The sequence below is a fragment of the Amphibalanus amphitrite genome, unplaced genomic scaffold (assembly GCF_019059575.1).
Source record: "Amphibalanus amphitrite isolate SeventyFive unplaced genomic scaffold, NRLGWU_Aamphi_draft 001779F_arrow, whole genome shotgun sequence".
Classification (NCBI taxonomy): Eukaryota; Metazoa; Arthropoda; class Thecostraca; order Balanomorpha; family Balanidae; genus Amphibalanus; species Amphibalanus amphitrite.
Genome location: NW_024883272.1, coordinates 64,314 through 85,200, shown reverse-complemented (window position 1 = coordinate 85,200; position 20,887 = coordinate 64,314). Strand labels below are relative to the sequence as shown.

The window sequence follows — 20,887 nt, the reverse complement described above, 5'->3', positions numbered from 1 at the left end:
TGGCTGAAAATTGGCTCACAGAGCCTTCTCAGCACGCTGATTCCGAAAATCATGGTCTCTAGGGTGGAAATATTGACCGTTCTCGAGATAGAACCCTCTAAAGTTCTTACCATCTATGACCGGGCCAACCCGATTTGGCTGAAAATTGGCTCACAGAGCCTTCTCAGCACGCTGATTCCGAAAATCATGGTCTCTAGGGTGGAAATATTGACCGTTCTCGAGATAGAACCCTCTAAAGTTCTAACCATCCATGACCGGGCCATCCCGATTTGGCTGAAAATTGGCTCACAGAGCCTTCTCAGCACGCTGATTCCGAAAATCATGGTCTCTAGGGTGGAAATATTGACCGTTCTCGAGATAGAACCCTCTAAAGTTCTTACCATCCATGACCGGGCCATCCCGATTTGGCTGAAAATTGGCTCACAGAGCCTTCTCAGCACGCTGATTCCGAAAATCATGGTGTCTAGGGTGGAAATATTGACCGTTCTCGAGATAGAACCCTCTAAAGTTCTTACCACCCATGACCGGGCCATCCTGATTTGGCTGAAAATTGGCTCACAGAGCCTTCTCAGCACGCTGATTCCGAAAATCATGGACTCTAGGGTGGAAATATTGACCGTTCTGGAGATAGAACCCTCTAAAGTTCTTACCACCCATGACCGGGCCATCCCGATTTGGCTGAAAATTGGCTCACAGAGCCTTCTCAGCACGCTTATTCCGAAAATCATGGTCTCTAGGGTGGAAATATTGACCGTTCTCGAGATAGAACCCTCATAGCGAGTCCAGCAGCGAGAAACGGGCCATCCCGATTTTGCTGAAATTTGGCTCACAGAGCCTTCTCAGCACGCTGATTCCGAAAATCATGGTCTCTAGGGTGGAAATCTTGACCGTTCTCGAGATAGAACCCTCTAAAGTTCTTACCACCCATGACCGGGCCATCCCGATTTTGCTTAAAATTGGCTCACAGAGCCTTCTCAGCACGCTGACTCCGAAAATCATGGTTTCTAGGGTGGAAATATTGACCGTTCTCGAGATAGAACCCTCTAAAGTTCTTACCACCCATGACCGGGCCATCCCGATTTGGCTGAAAATTGGCTCACAGAGCCTTCTCAGCACGGTGACTCCAAAAATCATGGTCTCAAGGGTGGAAATCTTGACCGTTCTCGAGATAGAACCCTCTAAATTTCTTACCATCCATGACCGGGCCATCCCGATTTTGCTTAAAATTGGCTCACAGAGCCTTCTCAGCACGCTGATTCCGAAAATCATGGTCTCTAGGGTGGAAATCTTGACCGTTCTCGAGATAGAACCCTCTTAAGTTCTTACGACCCATGACTGGGCCATCCCGATTTTGCTTAAAATTGGCTCACAGAGCCTTCTCAGCACGTTGATTCCGAAAATCATGGTTTCTAGGGTGGAAATATTGACCGTTCTCGAGATAGAACCCACTAAAGTTCTTACCACCCATGACCGGGCCATCCCGATTTGGCTGAAAATTGGCTCACAGAGCCTTCTCAGCACGCTGATTCCGAAAATCATGGTCTCTAGGGTGGAAATATTGACCGTTCTCGAGATAGAACCCTCTAAAGTTCTTACCATCCATGACCGGGCCATCGCGATTTCCACCCTTGAGACCATGATTTTCGGAATCACCGTGCTGAGAAGGCTCTGTGAGCCAATTTTCAGCCAAATCGGGATGGCCCGGTCATGGGTGGTAAGAACTTTAGAGGGTTCTATCTCGAGAACGGTCAAGATTTCTACCCTAGAGACCATGATTTTCGGAATCAGCGTGCTGAGAAGGCTCTGTGAGCCAAATTTCAGCTAAATCGGGATGGCCCGTTTCTCGCTGCTGGACTCGCTGCGAGGGTTCTATCTCGAGAACGGTCAATATTTCCACCCTAGAGACCATGATTTTCGGAATCAGCGTGCTGAGAAGGCTCTGTGAGCCAATTTTAAGCCAAATCGGGATGGCCCGGTCTTGGGTGGTAAGAACTTTAGAGGGTTCTATCTCGAGAACGGTCAAGATTTCCACCTTAGAGACCATGATTTTCGGAATCAGCGTGCTGAGAAGGTTCCGTGAGCCAAATTTCAGCCAAATCGGGATGGCCCGGTCATGGGTGGTAAGAACTTTAGAGGGTTCTATCTCGAGAACGGTCAAGATTTTCACCCTTGAGACCATGATTTTCTGAATCACCGTGCTGAGAAGGCTCTGTGAGCCAATTTTCAGCCAAATCGGGATGGCCCGGTCATGGGTGGTAAGAACTTTAGAGGGTTCTATCTCGAGAACGGTCAATATTTCCACCCTAGAGACCATGATTTTCGGAATCAGCGTGCTGAGAAGGCTTTGTGAGCCAATTTTCAGCCAAATCGGGATGGCCCGGTCATGGATCGTAAGAACTTTAGAGGGTTCTATCTCGAGAACGGTCAATATTTCCACCCTAGAGACCATGATTTTCGGAATCAGCGTGCTGAGAAGGCTCTGTGAGGCTGAGCCAATTTTCAGCCAAATCGGGATGGCCCGGTCATGGGTGGTAAGAACTTTAGAGGGTTCTATCTCGAGAACGGTCAATATTTCCACCCTAGAGACCATGATTTACGGAATCAGCGTGCTGAGAAGGCTCTGTGAGCCAATTTTCAGCCAAATCGGGATGGCCCGGTCATGGATGGTTAGAACTTTAGAGGGTTCTATCTCGAGAACGGTCAATATTTCCACCCTAGAGACCATGATTTTCGGAATCAGCGTGCTGAGAAGGCTCTGTGAGCCAATTTTCAGCCAAATCGGGATGGCCTGTTCATGGGTGGTAAGAACTTTAGAGGGTTCTATCTCGAGAACGGTCAATATTTCCACCCTAGAGACCATGATTTTCGGAATCAGCGTGCTGAGAAGGCTCTGTGATCCAATTTTCAGCCAAATCGGGATGGCCCGGTCATGGATGGTTAGAACTTTAGAGGGTTCTATCTCGAGAACGGTCAATATTTCCACCCTAGAGACCATGATTTTCGGAATCAGCGTGCTGAGAAGGCTCCGTGAGCCAAATTTCAGCCAAATCGGGATGGCCCGGTCATGGGTGGTAAGAACTTTAGAGGGTTCTATCTCGAGAACGGTCAAGATTTCCACCCTTGAGACCATGATTTTCTGAATCACCGTGCTGAGAAGGCTCTGTGAGCCAATTTTCAGCCAAATCGGGATGGCCCGGTCATGGGTGGTAAGAACTTTAGAGGGTTCTATCTCGAGAACGGTCAATATTTCCACCCTAGAGACCATGATTTTCGGAATCAGCGTGCTGAGAAGGCTCTGTGAGCCAATTTTCAGCCAAATCGGGATGGCCCGGTCATGGATGGTTAGAACTTTAGAGGGTTCTATCTCGAGAACGGTCAATATTTCCACCCTAGAGACCATGATTTTCGGAATCAGCGTACTGAGAAGGCTCCGTGAGCCGAATTTCAGCCAAATCGGGATGGCCAGGTCATGGGTGGTAAGAACTTTAGAGGGTTCTATCTCGAGAACGGTCAAGATTTCTACCCTTGAGACCATGATTTTCTGAATCACCGTGCTGAGAAGGCTCTGTGCGCCAATTTTCAGCCAAATCGGGATGGCCCGGTCATGGGTGGTAAGAACTTTAGAGAGTTCTATCTCGAGAACGGTCAATATTTCCACCCTAGAGACCATGATTTTCGGAATCAGCGTGCTGAGAAGGCTCTGTGAGCCAATTTTCAGCCAAATCGGGATGGCCCGGTCATGGATGGTAAGAACTTTAGAGGGTTCTATCTCGAGAACGGTCAATATTTCCACCCTAGAGACCATGATTTTCGGAATCAGCGTGCTGAGAAGGCTCTGTGAGCCAATTTTCAGCCAAATCGGGATGGCCCGGTCATGGGTGGTAAGAACTTTAGAGGGTTCTATCTCGAGAACGGTCAATATTTCCACCCTAGAGACCATGATTTTCGGAATCAGCGTGCTGAGAAGGCTCTGTGAGCCAATTTTCAGCCAAATCGGGATGGCCCGGTCATGGATGGTAAGAACTTTAGAGGGTTCTATCTCGAGAACGGTCAACATTTCCACCCTAGAGACCATGATTTTCGGAATCAGCGTGCTGAGAAGGCTCTGTGAGCCAATTTTCAGCCAAATCGGGATGGCCCGGTCATGGGTGTTAAGAACTTTAGAGGGTTCTATCTCGAGAACGGTCAATATTTCCACCCTAGAGACCATGATTTTCGGAATCAGGGTGCTGAGAAGGCTCTGTGATCCAATTTTCAGCCAAATCGGGATGGCCCGGTCATGGATGGTAAGAACTTTAGAGGGTTCTATCTCGAGAACGGTCAATATTTCCACCCTAGAGACCATGATTTTCGGAATCAGCGTGCTGAGAAGGCTCTGTGAGCCAATTTTCAGCCAAATCGGGATGGCCCGGTCATGGGTGGTAAGAACTTTAGAGGGTTCTATCTCGAGAACGGTCAATATTTCCACCCCAGAGACCATGATTTTCGGAATCAGCGTGCTGAGAAGGCTCTGTGAGCCAATTTTCAGCCAAATCGGGATGGCCCGGTCATGGATGGTTAGAACTTTAGAGGGTTCTATCTCGAGAACGGTCAATATTTCCACCCTAGAGACCATGATTTTCGGAATCAGCGTTCTGAGAAGGCTCTGTGAGCCAAATTTCAGCTAAATCGGGATGGCCCGTTTCTCGCTGCTGGACTCGCTGCTCGCTGCTCGCTGCTAGTTTGACAGACGTATCTGTCGAAAACTATTTTGAAACAATCGCGTCATATACGCAATCGTTAATAGTTTCCCCTTGGGTGAAACGAAACTTTAGGGTATTTTGTAAAAGTAACGTAAATTCAATTGAAAAAATTTCATTACGTATTTTGTGTTTGATTCTACACTTCAATAAGAAAACAAACTTTCAATCATTTTTATTTGAAGCTTTCCAAGAAGACTGTTTTGGACACATTTATAACGCGGCAGTTGCAAAATATTCTCTGAATTTGTGCGAGATATAGAGAAAAGCATGGACTTTGATGTTATGAATGCCTGCTGCCTGCTATTGCTTTTTTCAGAATTAATATAAATGTTAAGTATCCTAATAAAAAATTCACTAAGATATTCAAGGAAGTCCATAATGAACTTTTGTGATGCACCAATCGTGGTGGTCCTTGGAGCCACCGGAGCAGGGAAGTCCAAACTAGCTATTGAAATCGCTGAAGAATTTGATGGTGAAATTATCAGTGCTGATTCCATGCAGGTAAGAAATAACACCAATTAATTATAACTTAGTTTCTTAACAATAAGATACTGGGTGTACGTGCAGTTCTTTTTCACTCTGCACATTGTGTGTGCTTGTCACAACCCATTGGCCATTGGACTGTTCACAAGGCAAATGTTTTGCTTTTCTTGGAGCCTGGGGCTGCCACTCTCTTTGTATTGACCCAGCCTGCCAGTCTATTGCACTAGCTCCATAGGCACATGCGTGTATTTGCCAAGGTCCTGTCTCAATGTGTTAGCCGTTGCTGTTTTGGTGCATTATATGATGTCAGGCTGTTTCAGTGGGACAGGTTGGACCCTGTTAAGCATAGTTTCATTCCTGCTGTGACAGATCTGTAACTTTTCCCATTCCAGGTGTATAAGGGTTTAGACATTATTTCCAACAAGGTTACACCAGAAGAACAAGAGCAAGTTCCTCACCATATGATTGATATTGTTGAGCCAACAACAAACTACTCTGTTGTCAAGTTCAGGGATACAGCTTTGTCAATTGTATCCTTTTAAGCATGACCTGCATTTTATTGCCTGTTACCTGCTACTACTTTGCAACTGGAAATGTGTAGTTTTATGTAAAAAAGAATCATAAGTTAATTAGGTGTTTTTGAGCAATGTTAAATAAGAATACTGGTTCAGATTTTGACCTGTGTCAACTTAATGATAAGCTTAAACACTTCCCCTTTGAGTTTAGCTAATCTCTCACTAATAATCTGTCATTTTGCAAGGTGCCACATGAAATAACTATGTGTAGGTATTCAAAACTTTTCCAGGCCGTTTTCTTTTCACACTACAATAGATAAAGGTATGATTTGTGTAAATCAGCCCACTGGATCCTCTAAATAGCTGTGTGATGGATGGTAGGCATCAAAGTTGGGCAACTATCAGGTAATTTTTTATTTATGAGCTTGATTTTTCTCATCATTTCATCTCCCACACCAGCCAGCGGTTAAGCTCCTTAACGTGACGAGTATGTCAGATCGAGGACCTTCGCGGCCGTCAAAAGCTGCCTGTCATCGTCGGCGGTACCAACTACTACATCGAGGCGGTGCTGTGGAAGATACTGGTGGCCGACCGCGCCTCCGAGGGCTCCAACAGGGACGAGGATGGCGGCACGGCTGATCAGGATCGGTCGGAGGGTAGTGAAAACGGCCTGGGGCGCACGGTGGATGGAACAAAGAGCACAGCTGACCGCTCGGAAAACACGGCTGGCCGACCGGAGCGCACGGCTGACGGTCCAGAAAGCGTGACGGGAGGCACTGTGGCCAGTAAAGAGGGCGCTGAGGACGTGGCGGCGGATGGCGGGGCACGGAGCGGACGTGGCGACTGTGACCGCCGTCACCTGGAGCGTCTGTCCACAGAGGAGCTGTACGCTCAGCTCCGAGAGCGGGACCCTGTCCAGGCGCAGATATTGCACCCCAACGAGCGGCGCAAGATACTCAGGTGACTCTCTTTTTCCCTCCCTATTTTTCTCTCGCAAGTCTCCTTTTTCGCTCTCTTGTCTAGGTTTCAAATGAAAAAGAAAGAGAGAAAAGTCGAGTGGAGATTGACAACGTGTGTCGTATCGGCTGTATTGGCTGATTTGGACAGTAGCTTAGTTGTTTGTTTGCTGACATTTTAGCTATCTGCTTTTAATTGTTGTTCGACGGAGGTGTATTTGTTTGACTACCTAATGACGACGATTTTCTGGTACATCGTTTCGTTGATCAAAGCTGATGAGAGGTGGCCGTTTGCTGACACTGACCTCTGACTCCGCCAGGTCGCTGGAGGTGACCCTGCGCTCCGGTCGGCCGATGAGCGACCACCTGCGCCAGCAGCGGGCTGAGGCGGGCGGCGGCGCGCACGGCGGCCCGCTCCGGTTCCAGCGCGCCTGCCTGCTCTGGGTGACCGCCGACCAGGAGACCCTCGACCGGCGTCTGGACGCGCGAGTCGATACCATGATGGAGCGTGGTCTGCTGGATGAGCTGGCGGACTTCCACCGGCGGTATAACGCTGCCCGGCTGGCCGACGGCGTGGACGCTGACTACACTCACGGCATATTCCAGTCGATCGGCTTCAAGGAGTTTCACGGCTACCTGACGAGGCCCAAGGGAACCACCGCCGACGAAGCGAAGGCACTACTCGCGGAGGGCGTGGAACGGCTGAAGCTGGTGACTCGCAGGTACGCGCGCAAACAGACGCGCTGGGTTCGCCGCCGGTTCCTGAGCGCCGTCGGTCGTCAGGTGCCGCCGGTATACAGACTGGACGCCACCGATCCACGTCAGTGGGAGGAGGAGGTCCGCGCGCCGGCCGCTGCCGTGGTCCGTGACTGGTTGCAGGGGAAGACTCCGAATCTGGCGCCGGAGCCGGTCGTGCCGACCAACACGGGTGATAGAACCACGTACCACTGCGCGGTGTGTGACGTGTACACCTCCGGGGCGCAGCAGAGGGACGAACACCTGCGCTCGCGGCGTCACCATCGCGCTCTGCACAGCCTCAAACGCAGCCAGGCAGCTGAGGGTGGCGGAGACGCCAAACGCGCCGCGCTAGGCGGTGGTATGGAGGGGGAGGGGGTGGCGGAGGTGGGGAAGGGCGAGGAGTGTCAGACGCCGAAACAGGCGACGGTTGTAGCGGAACAGACGGCTGGGGAGGGTAAAGCGATAACAGCGGAACTCCCCACGGAGGAAGGGGAGGCGAAAGGCAGCGTGCAGGGAGCGGCATAAGTAGCGTGGCGTCGAGCTTGTTGACGTTATTCGGGTTGGTTTGTAAATTTTAGTGTGCTCCTTTTGGAATAAGAAACGAATTTAGGTGACAAAGTTGCATAATGTTGTCACCTAGTTGGTGATAATGTTATTGAGCGTTTTACTTGCGATTGTCTTTCATGCAGGAAGCATATAAGAGTGATAAAAAGTGGCTTTGTTGCTAAAAGTGTGCTAAGTTTTAGGTGAATACAATGTCTTCTCGTCGTAGCGTGTGAATGTTTTTAATCTCTATATTGATTGCAATTTTCGCACGTCATGCTCATGGTCACTTTTGACGACAACCGAATAAAAGGAGCAACTGATATACAATGCAAGGGCCGGCAAGAGCACTTGCCCTCCTAGCGTCCAACTCCAGACTGAAGAGGACGAATCGCTATAGGCGGTACGTAGAGCCGGATAGAAGCTGGCCAACGAAAAGCCCGATAAAGTGTGAGAAAAAATCGTCCATTGTGTATACTTACTCTTATGACTTTAAAAGATGAATAACGCATCCTTTGAAAGGGGTAACTTAAGTGTGGAAAGCTCGGTTGTACTATATCCTGGTGAATAATTTCTAAACCACCAGAATATACTGGGTGATTTATTATTTACTAGTGCTTTCCTGTGTTTTGCTTGAGACATTTACAGTGTGCATTAGGCAAACAGGGTGCTCTCAAAAAGTATCAACAGGAAGCGGATTGACCAAATATGGACATTATTCCCTGGTTGCTAGGATACTCGCTTCGCGCTTCGTACTTTTGTGCAAGTTGCTAGGCAACAAGTCTGACCTGACCTCACGTTCCTGTTATTGAACACAGCCTGACAGGCTCGAGGAGTCGATATCGTGCGGTTGAGGAAAGAGATCTCAATCAGCTTTATTTACATAAATGAGTCCGTTTAGGGGTTCAGCATCGCCTAAAATGTAAATTGATTCAGAATGTCACGAAACAGCGATGGTTTGCATCAGATCAAAGAAGCAATTAAAGCGCAGAATGTGTGTACAACGAAGCTATTGGTCCGTGACATTGGTCTTGCTGCCGAAGAAGGAAAGAAGGGAAAGGTAACTCCGATTCAGATTGGTAGTTTGCATTGAATATGCATAATGAATTTGCCTAAATGCTGCTAGGCAGCTGAGATGGAACATATTGTAATGCCTGTTTTGATAAATGTTGTTAACCCGGAACGTTTTTCGCCCACAGCCACAAGGATAGCATTTCCATAATAATGAGAGGCCAGTAGAACTGATGGGTGTCGGGTGATTAACTTGTCATACAAATTCCATTGCATTAAGCAGGAAAGAATAACTCATGCTTTTGACTCTGATCTATTCCTCACTCCTTACGTGTCTTTCCTGTCTTCAGGTTTGCGCAGGACTTCTCCAGACAGTCGCTGAGCACTGCTCGGACGAGGTTGGCTCAAAGCTGGTTCTGCTGCTGGTGACGTCTGCTGGAGCAGACGTTGCTGGCGGGGATGGTGAGGCAGCACTGCAGAGTGCCGTCAGCAGGTGCCTGCCGCACACAGTGCAGGCTCTGCTGCAATGTGGCGTGGAGCCACCAGAGGCCCTCTCAGAACAGGTGTGGTGATAGCAGGTAGAGTGGGGAAGGTGTATTACCTTACTACCTACGTTACTAACTTACTACCTTACTAACCTAAAATGCAATCAGCGAAAAAACAGGCTGGGCAGGCTGGGTCAATACAAAGAGAGTGGCAGTGGACATTGTCCCTGACAAGTGTGGGACCGATTCCCTTCTCATATCGTGGTACAGAGAACACACGTTCGAGGCTCCAGCTCAGCTGTCATTCGGAGGCGCGTCCCCCCACGAGTCATGGCCCGGCCGCCGACCCAAATATAGCCCTCGGTCGGTGGACCAGCCGGTATCCTGTAACCACCGCTGCTCTGCGCCGACACCGACGCTGACGAACTGTACTCATTTTGAATACACCTCTCTGATCTTCTACCGTGCCTCCGCGACACAAGTCCTCCCTCAGTGCCCTCCAGAGGTGACCGATGGGGTGACACTGTCCCACCTTTTTACTGTCTGTGACCACTGATAATTCCCCCTCTCTCAGTGTCCACTGGAGCTGGCCGATCTGGTGGAGCTCTTCCGCCCCGGGCTGTGGACGGCAGTGGCCGAGGAGCGGCTGGGAGACGTGCGTCGTCTGCTGAACCTCTGGTGTCGCGTCGACCTCCGCCGTAACGGTCGCACGCTGCGCCAACTGGCACTCGATACGGGAAATGAGTCAATTATATCGCTGATACTCAACATCGAGCCCACCATGGTCAGTTGGTGCTATGTTTTTATTTGGGTGGTGTGGGGGGGGGGGGAGCGCAGTGGGGAGGGTCTAGGCCCGAGGGGGCACGACCACATCATATTGCTGATGGTTGAAAGAGTTCCTTATCGATATCTAGCATGATTTTACAGTGTCTTGTGAATAATGTTTTACTGATGTCAATCGATTAATTGATCTAATAATATTCGCCGTTTACGTTCACAGAAATGCGCGTTTCTGGTCCTGGCGGGGGACGAGGACGGGCTGGCGGAACATTTAGCGTCACCTGCCGGCAAGAAGGTGAACCCAAACTTCCGGAAGCAGTCGGAGCGCGGCGCTCCGCTGCTGTACTTTGCCGCGGCGTCGGGAAGCGCGGCGAACTGTCGACTGTTGGTGGAGAGAGGAGCTTCCGTGGGCGTGCAGATGCGCGACACCGAGGGCGTGAGTGTGCTTCGTCTCCTATGATGGCGTGCGATGGGTCGCAGCCTCTGGATTATGCGTTTTGAGCAGCTTACCAGGCGTCCTGAGTGTTCCCGCTTCACTATTGATGCTTGGTATTTTGTGATACCGTGAGCCGTCCGTCGTTGTTTCGATCCTCAGGATACTGAAATCCTTCTCCTCCACGCCGCAACCCCCACTCCGGGCTGGACAGGCAACTTCATCTCTTGTGGGCTGCTCCCTTGGAGCGGCACCGCTGCTCCCGTGGGAGCACACCCGTTGCCGGGTGCAGTGAGTACCTTGGGGCTGGTCGGCCTGTCCTTCGGGACGGGTTCAGCCCCGGTGACTCACTTAGGGTGCCTACCCAGGCCAATGTCTCCCCCTAATTCCTATCGTCTTTCTGGCTCTGAAATGGTCTCATTGGACCGAAAGGGCCTAACGCAACAAAAAAGAAGAAGAAAAAATGCCGTGAGGCTCTATCTAACTTCTTCGATAAATTTGTTATGAACTCGTTGGTATAGTACAGAGGCAAACATCGGGAAGCTCAATTGTACCAATGGCTGGTGCTTTTGTACAGATTCTGGTAAGCTCCTAGTTGTGATATGCCAACAATTTGATTACGCACTTTTTCAGGCGGACCTGCCGCTGATTTTCGCCCTGCTCAACTCGTCTACCTCACCCGAGGTGATCCGCTGTGTGCTGCCACCTGGTGTTTGCGAGGACGGCTGTGATTCGCCGTCCGGCCGCCAGGGGCGCCAGCTGCTGCAGTCGGTGTGCTACCGCTGCCGCAATGTTCTGACACACTCCGTGGAGGCTGACCTGGCGCCTGAGGTGATCGCTACTCTTCTCCAGGCAGGTCAGTTGACTCACTTTGACTAGGAAGCCAATTGGATGGAGATTGACTGCATGCTCATTTCAGAAACGACATTGTCTGGATGGTTGACTTTCAGTTGAAGGCGACAGTTAGGTGATTATTGTGCTGGCTAAACAGTAAACACCTAACTTGCGTCAATATTTAGTAAAAATGCTCGCTGACGTAATTGTCACTTGACACCTTTGCCAGCAATTGATGTAACATTGCCACTCCGTCGTCTCCTCCGTCAGCTGGCCCGGAGCTGGTGTGTGAACGCGGCACGGACAACCTGTGCCTGGCTGAACGGCTGGTGGACCGTCCACCTCTACTCACGCTGCTCCGTGCCACCGTGCGCGCGTGGACCTGCGGTGGTGCGGCCCGCCACCACCTGGTGCCTCTGCTGGTCCGAGGGTGTGACTGGTTGGAGCCGCTGCTGGCCGGTGACGGGCGTCTAGTGGACGGACTTCGTTCGGACAGTGACAAGGCAGCTGGGGACGTGCAGGATGGACCACAGATGGCTGGGGCCGTGCAACAAGAACGACAGACAGCTGGCGAAGAGGTCAATGAACGACTGGCTTCCACTGAAGAACCTGCAGCGTCTATGGATGAGCAGGAGCGCCGCCTGTCGTCCTTTCTCCAGGAGCGGCGCTCTGCGCAGGGGGTGGTGGATGCGTTGTACCGCTGTCTGAAGGAGGACTGCCCGCAGGAGGATTTTGACCGTCTGGCCGAGCAGCTGCCCAACGAGTGGCTCTGGCACGCCAGACCCACGGTAAGAAGGCGATGGAGGCACGCTCCTAGTCGGAGAGGCTAAACTGCTCAAACATAGCGTACTTAAAATGGTCGAGTCAACTTCAATAACGTCTTGATACAAACAAATTTTAACAAGAGCTATACTAATAAAATAAAAATCATATTTGATGATAATGCTCGGAATTATACTTACGGTTGCGTAGTGTAGCCTCGTCTTAACGTTGTTGCATGCTTACATCTTTGTTACCCGATATCGATTTTTGCAACGAGCCTGCTTCACCGATTTCCTTGCCGTGCTAAGCCAGCCACATCTACCCCTCTGCTCTCCCTCCTTCCGACAGGGCAGCGGCACCCCTCTGCTAGTGCTGGCCGCCCTGACGTCCCGTCCGGCGGCCGTGGCCCGACTCAGTCGCGGCCTCAGCTCTGTGGACCTGGTCAGGGACGGGTTCCGGCGCACAGCGCTGCACTACGCGTGCGGAACAGACTGTCAGCCGGTGCGGCGCGCGCTGCTCAGGGCCGGAGGGTCGGAGCATACACTGGATGTGGTGAGTGGGAAGAGTGGAAGAAAGAGGGGAATAGGTTTTGGAATGTGAGGCCATATGAGTTCGACACATGATGTGCCTGATTTAAAAGCCAAAGGCATGCCATCATTTGTTTTGTTTATTTTTGAGAGGTCATGGGATCAATGGCGTAAGTTACAACGTTTCGTCGTTCAGTCATCGCCACATATTATTTGGTATTTAACATTTGCCTGAGGTAACCAGCAACTTGCTCGTTCAGTGGCCTCAGTTAGTGTTAATGCTGTCACCGCAGTACCCGATAATCTAACGTGTCTCCGACCCCTCGCCGACAGCACGGCCGGGAGCCGCTCGACTTTACCGATGTGGTCGGCTCGGAGCGACTGGCTGAGCTGCTGAGGATGCGACGCGATCAGGTCAGTGGCCGCTGGCGGTCGGCGGCGGACGTTGCTCAACAAATTACTGTACTATTTCTTCGTAGTTCTTTCTTTTCCAATGATTTATAAAAATTTGACCGATCTATCTGCATTTTTACGGAAGCTTGCGCTAGATTCTTGCAAAAACTTTCGCGACCGCCTTTCCTTAAAACACTTTCTCGTATGCTAGATTTCTTTGCCTGCCTCATCGCTCGCTTAGCGCCACTCTAAGCCAGTGCTCCCCCAGGAGTACACCCGTGCGGAGCCGGATCCGTGGGAGCCGGAGCACCGGCGCCAACTGCAGGACCAGCGGCGGCGCCAGCGATTCCTCGACCCGGCGCTGAGACACGCCCACTCCAGCCACTCCCACTCAGGCCACGTCCACTTAGGCCACGTCCACGGCGGAGCGGCCTTCTTTCCGACGGCCGCTGGCTCTGACTTCCGCTGGCCCCTGCCCCCCGACTATAGCCGGGCTAGTTTCGGTACGGCGGCGACAGGCGGCGCCACCGGCGAGCCCGAGCCGACCAGATCCACCAGCTGTGTGCTGTCGTGAAGGACGGAGCTAGTGAGAAGCTGTGGTAGGGAAATAGAACATAGTTAGTCATTTTAACAGCCAGGGATGTTAAGTAGACCGAAGCTAGTCAGTTGAAATCACACTTTGCTTACGTCGAACGTAGCTGTTCAATGTTCATAGATCGGAAGCGTATTGAAAAGGCGAAATACTCCGATAGAAGATAGATATATAAAACATAGAAGCGCACAAAATTAGCTAGAAGCGCACAAAACGGCTTCAGCACAGCAAACTATATTCAGAGTATTCTGCACTTGTGCAGCGCACTTTTGTGGCGTGAATTACGTGCTTTGTGCGTGGTGACGTGACTGTCCAATGTGTCCAATGTCCATAAACGCGTTGGTGACGTTCAGGTCTACGTTGCGGTAGTCCGAATTATCCTACCTCTAATCAGTACCCAACTGCCGATAAAATTAGTGTTAGACACTCTATATACATAGCTGGGCGTCAATGTCCTCAACTGTTTTGGTTTTTGTGCCCACGTGATACGCAATATTTATTACGTTTTTACAATGTCGCACTTGATTAGTGCCCGTATTAAAGTTTTTTTTTATCGTAAAATGTAGGTGTTGAAATGAGCTGGTTGCAATACTATTCATTTATGACACCTCTGTGTGTAACTATTCTCTATACAATTGGACAGATATTATCTCATAAGGTTGCTATGTACCATTGCCTAAGTGCAAGCGTCTTGTGACGCGTCCGAGTCGTCTTATCGCAGTGTATAACAATAATTTGTTGAATACTTACCTAGGTTTTCATACAATACTGTGTTTTCGATCTGTCGCCATTTCCACCCATTAAGTGTTACGCCGCAATGCCTTACCTACACATATGCCGTCACTGGGATTCAATGGTACACTTAGCCTCGACATCCTGTCCCCTCGGCCTCGTCCTTCCGTTCCTCGACTTCCCCTCCTAGCATCCTAATCTCTGTATAGCTCGCTGGTGGGTCCGTTCCTGACAGCCCATAGCTCGCCCATGGCTCCCTTCTTCAGCTTATGGCTCGCTGATGGCTCTGTCTTGAACGACACGGCTGTATGCTAGCTCGGCACATATCTCCACCATATTCTTGCGTTGTTCTTCATCGCGCATTAGCCATTTGGTATACAAACACGGGCACAGCCGACCTTACGCGTCGCTATTGGGGCCTCCTCCCTCTATGGAGCTCCCGACCCGCTCTCCAAATAAGGCGCCTCACCGCGTCACCCGCTCCGACGCTCTCCTTCCCAAACAGCGCCGTACGTAGTGCGAACGGCACCCGCTAATTGCGCGGTGACGTAGTGGGTGTGACGTCACGCCGGGTCAGACCCACGCCCCAGTGACGTCACGGGCTCCGGAAATGGCGGAGGTCGGGTGCCTTGTTTGGGAGCGGTCTGACGGGCTGCTCGGAGGGGCTGCCCACTGGATTTACAGCTGACTCGAGAGGTGCTTTAGGAGGCCCATGAAATCACTATAGGGTACTTTGTTTCATTTTGGACAACCCCTTATACCAAGGCTAAGAACAGCTTTGATCGAGTGATAGTCATTATTCGGATTATTTCAGTAGGAATGGACGTGACTGGAGTCATGTGTAATCGTTTTTTACCCGCAAAAGTGGCGATTTATGTCACATTGGAGTTTGTCGCCAGGTTGATATCTATTATCAAGTATTTCCGAATTCCGACCCCGCGCCCGACCTTGTGATATTTGTCAGCCACCTTTGACGGATGTTCAGGCGCGCGGCGCAGGGCAGGGCTGGGCCGACTGGAACCAGTGTGAGGGCGGACAAGTGGGCAGGTAATATGAAAAAGAGATTATCGATAGTCACGACATGGAGGTGGTGTTCGATTTCTCTTGTTCGGGCAGTGGAGGACATATAGCCTACAGAAGAATCGGCCATTGGTCCTGGGACCAGTGTGTGCGAATCGGGTTACTTTTCGAAGCACAGCGGAAGACGGTTCCGCCCTCTTTCATTCACATGTTTCCAATTTGTGAGAAACGCAAACAAATGATTCACGTCTTTCAAGAAGGCCGGCGCTGCAATGGCGTGCCGCATTCCATAAGGGGCTCCTGTCCCGCCGACCCTGTTAAGACAGGTGTCCTAGTGACTCACCTGGCTGACGCATTATTGGCAGACGGACAATGGAAACGGCGGCCTTTCCGATAGGTGACGTTTCGATACCAGTCATATCCCGGAGTAGTACGTTGCGTGATTTTGGTGTAACACCATGACTGGAAAAGCTTGTAAACTCGCATCCATGCAAGCTTTCCACTTGAGATGGAAAAGCGTGCAGCTGCTCATGAAAATCACTGGTAAAAACAAATACCCGGCTTGTCTCAAGGTCTTGCCCACTCTAAATATAGAAGCTCGGGTCCATCGGTACCGCGACTCTACCATAAGCTGCCAAGCTGCCGCAGCTCCTCTGGTGGGCCTGCCCGCCGTCCCGCTGTGCCGCCCTCCCCCCACCGTCCAGGGGCGTCTCTGGGGCGAGCTGTGGCGGTGACGGCCCCTGCCGAGCGGCTGAGTGAACCGGTCCTCCCACGGGCTAGCAGCGGCAGGCCTCTGACGCCCTCCGCCACAGCCGGGGCCCGGCTGACCGCCCGAGCTAGGTGGACTGAGCGTAGGTCGCTGTGATGAGTAGGTGGCAGCTGGGGCTGAAGAGGCGGCTAACAGTAAACTGAGTGATTCGGTAGAGCGAATGACGTGGAAGCGGGGTGGAAGGAGGGCGGGTGACGCTGGTAGGTCATCAGAGTTCACTCAGGTGGTCTGGAGGCGTCGTGTCACGCATTCCTTGCATTCTAGTGATCCCCCATATACGGAGAGATGTTCCAAGAAATGCTGTACATAGGCATTAGCAATTGCAGATTATTTATGCACGTGCACACTACTGACCGGAGTCGGAGTTGGAGTCGATTTTGGAAATCGGAGCCTGAGTCGGAGTCACTGAAAAATCCATCGACTCCGCAGACCTGGCAGGGCTGCAGAGTCGGAGTCGGAGTTGGAGTCGGTCGGAGCATACAACTAGGTATGCAGTTCGGCCCGGAGTCGGAGTCGGAGTCGGAGTCACCGAAAATTGATCGACTCCGCACCCCCGCACGTGCCGTGCATGCCTCAGCCTAATGTGTCTTTGGGGCGGTTGAGTTTGTGGCAAATACTATGCTGGATATGTGATTTTTCTTGTTGAAGGGTTCGGTGTGTGGAGAAGGAAATCATGCCTCCCACTCCCGATGGAGGCCCCAAAATGTCTGACCCTATTCTTTGTATCTTTCTGGGTGTCTGGGGCGCATAGCGACACGGGACAGCCGGCTCCCTGGCCGGCTGCCCGACCGGTCACCGGACCGCTTGCGTCCGACATCCACCATAAAACCATGTTTCTGTGAATACACAGACTCACTTCTCCTCTACCGACTGTACCGCCAACACTACCAAGTACGGCCGGTCCACAGGTGTCACATTTTTTGACAAAATTTGATAGGCTCACGTTCTACCGTTCAAGAAGATGAAGTCAATTTCTCGGAGTTCAGCGTCGATCGTCTTAAAAATTAAGGTGCAGATGCACACCTTGCACCTTCATAATGCAGTTTGTTTACACATACCACACATTTCTTCTGTTATTAACGCCACGGACGCGGCCCTACATCAAGTTTCATTTACCTGGTATTGTCAGTGTGCTGGCTTCGTTGGACTCACACCATAAATATTGTCACGGCAAGTTTCATGCAACTGCAGCTGGTGGACCATGAGCCCGGCAGCTGTCGGGGAAGACGGGTGGCATGGCATCCTCACCAGCAGCTGTGCATACCGGCTCAAGGTCACTGAAGGACAGACAGTACCTACATGTGGGAGCTGTCCGGCTTGTAGTTAAATGAAATAACCTTAAAGTTGTATTCACATTTTCAGGATGGGTGACGGTGGCATGAATTGTGCATTTGTTGTCATTATCGTGTTTTATGTCGCACATTTGCTTTCATTCAACATAACATCTTCTCATTTACGTGGCACGCCCACCGTTCCAAACAGCGTTCACCATCGCCATGGCTTTCTGTGGCTGTGTGCAGTTTCGATTCGAACATTGCACGTCGTTGTCTCACTTTCGCACAATTGCGCGATGTTTTCTCACGGGTCACGCTACAAAGTGTCGGCGCCGCTTTCATATCAGGAGACGCGTGTCGACTACGCGGTGAAATGTCGATGGGCGGGCCCACGCCGTCGCTGGCTCGAAATGAGAGTGGTGCGTGGGACTCGTCGGCTGCCGTTTCTGGGCACTGAGCTGTGGCAGGATTGGGACAGCTCCGGTCTGGATGTTTGCTATAGCTTGTCCGTAGTCTGTACGGGCTAAATTATTGCTTTCGTCTTTTTTCTTGGTCGCATAAAAGTAATGCTGAATTAGGTGGCTATCTTATATACCTAGATCCGATGAAAGCGACGGTGAGGTTGATTCGTACCTCTCTAGCTCCAGGAGCACTTTTGCTGAAGGTGACGACAGAAGAATCATGGTCCTTTCGCTCGCTCGCTCAGCATGCTTTTTATAAGTTCCGTTCGTGTTTGCTATTCGTTCTCAGCCTATACGATTGTGTCTAGACCAATATCTTCCAAAATTAACTTCTTTTATGCATGTCACGGCTGCTTTTATCGTGGTTCGTTGGTGTTATCTGCGCGCTATTTTATGTGGTTAACTATAACTCGTAAATACGCTTTTGGAGGTCACGGTACTTTTAACAACCCCATTTGATGTGATATACTAGGGCGATGAAATCACAATCATGCACGCCATGATGATATGTTTGGAAGAAACCTGCTGGTCTGGATGCATCATGCAGTGCTGAACATGACTGACCGGGTACCAGTCACCTGCCACCAGTAGCCTATCATGACAGTCACTCGCTCCAACAGTCTGTCATGTCTGTCAGCCTGTCACCTCCCGATAGCCTGTCATGACAGTCATCCTCACCAGCAGCCTGTCACCCATTTTCCAGCAGGCTTTCAGCTGCTCCCAACAACCTGTGATGGCGCTGTCAACTGCTCAATGTCTACCGTCAATCACTCACAACGGTCTGTCCATACAGATCTCTCCCTGTCCCGCCGGCCATCGAGCCATACAGTGCGCCCGCCCACCACTGCACCAGTCCACAGCCGGGGGCGTTCGACGTTAGTCAATCCCAACTACTCCCGGTACATTTCATCGAGCAGCCGCCGCCGTCTGCGACGTAGAAAGTGCACTCGGCGGTCGATCCGAGCTGCGATTCCGTCATGGCTCTGCACTGTTCAGCGTCGACCGGCACTTATATGGGCGACCACCGCCTGCAGGAACCGGACCTGTCCGACGTTCCGCATCTCCTTATCCCACTTCACCGAGCTGCCGGGGCATTGGCCCCACAGCTAGCTGGCAATGGCCGTAGGCACGGCGCTCCTCGTATGAAAACGATCTCATACATAGTGAGAAATGAGGTCCACTTGTAGGCAATCGCATGGAGCTATCAGACTTCAAGGTCTTCCTGGAAAAGGATCCCAGTTGAGCGGTGCTTTGTTATCCGTGCGATTCGTTAGCGATCGCTTCGGTTTTGCATAATGCACCTCGTAATGAAGCTGGATGCAACGATGACACGGAATACGGATACGGTTTGGGTAAATGGCTATTGAATCCCAAACGGGTATCGGGTAGGTGGGTAGGTCCCATGGGGATACCGGTTGGGTGGGTACTGGGTAGGGCACCGCCGGCGTAGCCATGACTTCGCAACATGCATGTTGCGGCAAGCAATGATAGTGAGTGCTCACCTACTTCTTGATTGCTGCAAATACGACTCAATTGACTCGACTATCGGCATTTCCCGCTAGTGGATTATGTGTTGTTACATCTTAACCCTCGCCCGCACATGGGGGGGGGGTGGTTGCCACCCCCCCCCCGGTAGTCTTTCTGCTCTGCACTCAACATTTTAGAGCTAGAAGGCTGATTTTTCGTATAGCTGCTCCTCTATCCTTTCTTGATGTCCACTGAAAATTTCAAGTTTCTGTGATTTTTGGTTTCGGAGATATGACCTTGTTTTTCAGGTCATGTCATGACCCAAATGGCCAATTCTCAACATCTTGCGTTTGCCATGGGCCTTATGAGCTTTTGACACCCTGATTTCGGCCTTTTTTGCCAGTCTTACCTCCTACCTATCATGGAACATGTTGTTCGACGATGTGCAGGGGTCAAGGTCAACCTAGGTCACCTAAGATAATTGCGTTTTAGGCAAGCTGAATTTACTTTTTTTGAAGTTTTTTGACTGCATTTTTGGTAAAAGCTTCTCAGATCATGATTTCATGTAATATGGACCCAAAAACAATCGGTGCACACATCAGTATACACACAGACACACACAGACATACAAACACATATAATTGACCTTGACCTAACTTGACCTGAAATGACCTCAGCAGCAAAATTCTGGTCAGGTAGTGTGACAAAGAGGTTCTAGCTGGCTTGGCACCAGAAAACAGCATCGTCATCGGTATTTGATAAGCAGCACACTTGATATCCAACGGTGACTCAAAACAGCAACATTTTTTAGTTTGACCTGACCTGGAAGGTCAATGACTGACCTGAGAAGGTAAAACTGGGTATCATTGGATTCGTCTCTTCCCAAAGAATCTTTTTGGTCTTTACTGCTAAGCTCTATCTCCAACAGGAACGAAATGGCGCGGGGGGGGTGGCAACCACCCCCCCCCCCCCCATGTGCGTTCTAGGATGGGAGAATGGCATGTGCGGGCGAGGGTTAAATAGTCCGAGTCGTTGCAAGATGTCGAGATGTTTTTTTTTCATTTATCTAAATTCGTTACATTACCCGTGGATGTTGGGGCTTGCTTATGTTGGGGTTTTGCATTCGTAAGTCGTAACACAGCGGGCTACTTTGTTCTACTGATATGCAGGGTGAACTATAATCTGGGACAATTAACAACGTGTAATTTGGGCCTCAGCAAAACGACGCATTTCTAAATGAAAGTGTCTAATTAATTCAATTAATTTAGGTCTCTAGAGTAGACTTATCACGCATATCATGCCACGGTACCTTCAATTACGGCGGAAGGTCATGGCAGTCCCCGTCGGGACTACTGCAAATAAACGTCGCT

General features: G+C 50.6%; 2 protein-coding genes across 5 annotated transcripts; both read left to right on the top strand.

The window, feature by feature from the left end:
• Positions 1-4,772: 4,772 nt before the first annotated feature.
• On the top strand, positions 4,773-8,205 carry LOC122375126 (tRNA dimethylallyltransferase-like). Of its 3 annotated transcripts, none has more exons than XM_043354335.1 (5): positions 4,773-4,828; positions 5,059-5,243; positions 5,618-5,755; positions 6,237-6,700; positions 7,017-8,205. In XM_043354335.1, the coding sequence occupies exons 2-5, from the start codon at positions 5,070-5,072 to the stop codon at positions 7,957-7,959; spliced, it is 1,719 nt and encodes a 572-aa protein (XP_043210270.1). In that variant the 5' UTR covers positions 4,773-4,828; positions 5,059-5,069; the 3' UTR covers positions 7,960-8,205. The 3 variants fall into 3 exon arrangements, with proteins under 3 accessions (XP_043210270.1, XP_043210268.1, XP_043210269.1); XM_043354333.1 differs by having other exon boundaries at positions 4,793-4,815; positions 4,925-5,243; XM_043354334.1 differs by having other exon boundaries at positions 4,799-4,815.
• Positions 8,206-8,675: 470 nt separating this feature from the next.
• On the top strand, positions 8,676-14,560 carry LOC122375121. 2 transcript variants are annotated; one of them, XM_043354324.1, is made up of 9 exons: positions 8,676-9,037; positions 9,339-9,551; positions 10,048-10,257; positions 10,474-10,689; positions 11,320-11,542; positions 11,791-12,308; positions 12,631-12,834; positions 13,143-13,223; positions 13,471-14,560. In XM_043354324.1, the coding sequence occupies exons 1-9, from the start codon at positions 8,915-8,917 to the stop codon at positions 13,774-13,776; spliced, it is 2,094 nt and encodes a 697-aa protein (XP_043210259.1). In that variant the 5' UTR covers positions 8,676-8,914; the 3' UTR covers positions 13,777-14,560. The 2 variants fall into 2 exon arrangements, with proteins under 2 accessions (XP_043210259.1, XP_043210260.1); XM_043354325.1 differs by lacking the exon at positions 8,676-9,037 and having other exon boundaries at positions 9,364-9,450.
• The last annotated feature ends 6,327 nt before the right edge of the window (positions 14,561-20,887 follow it).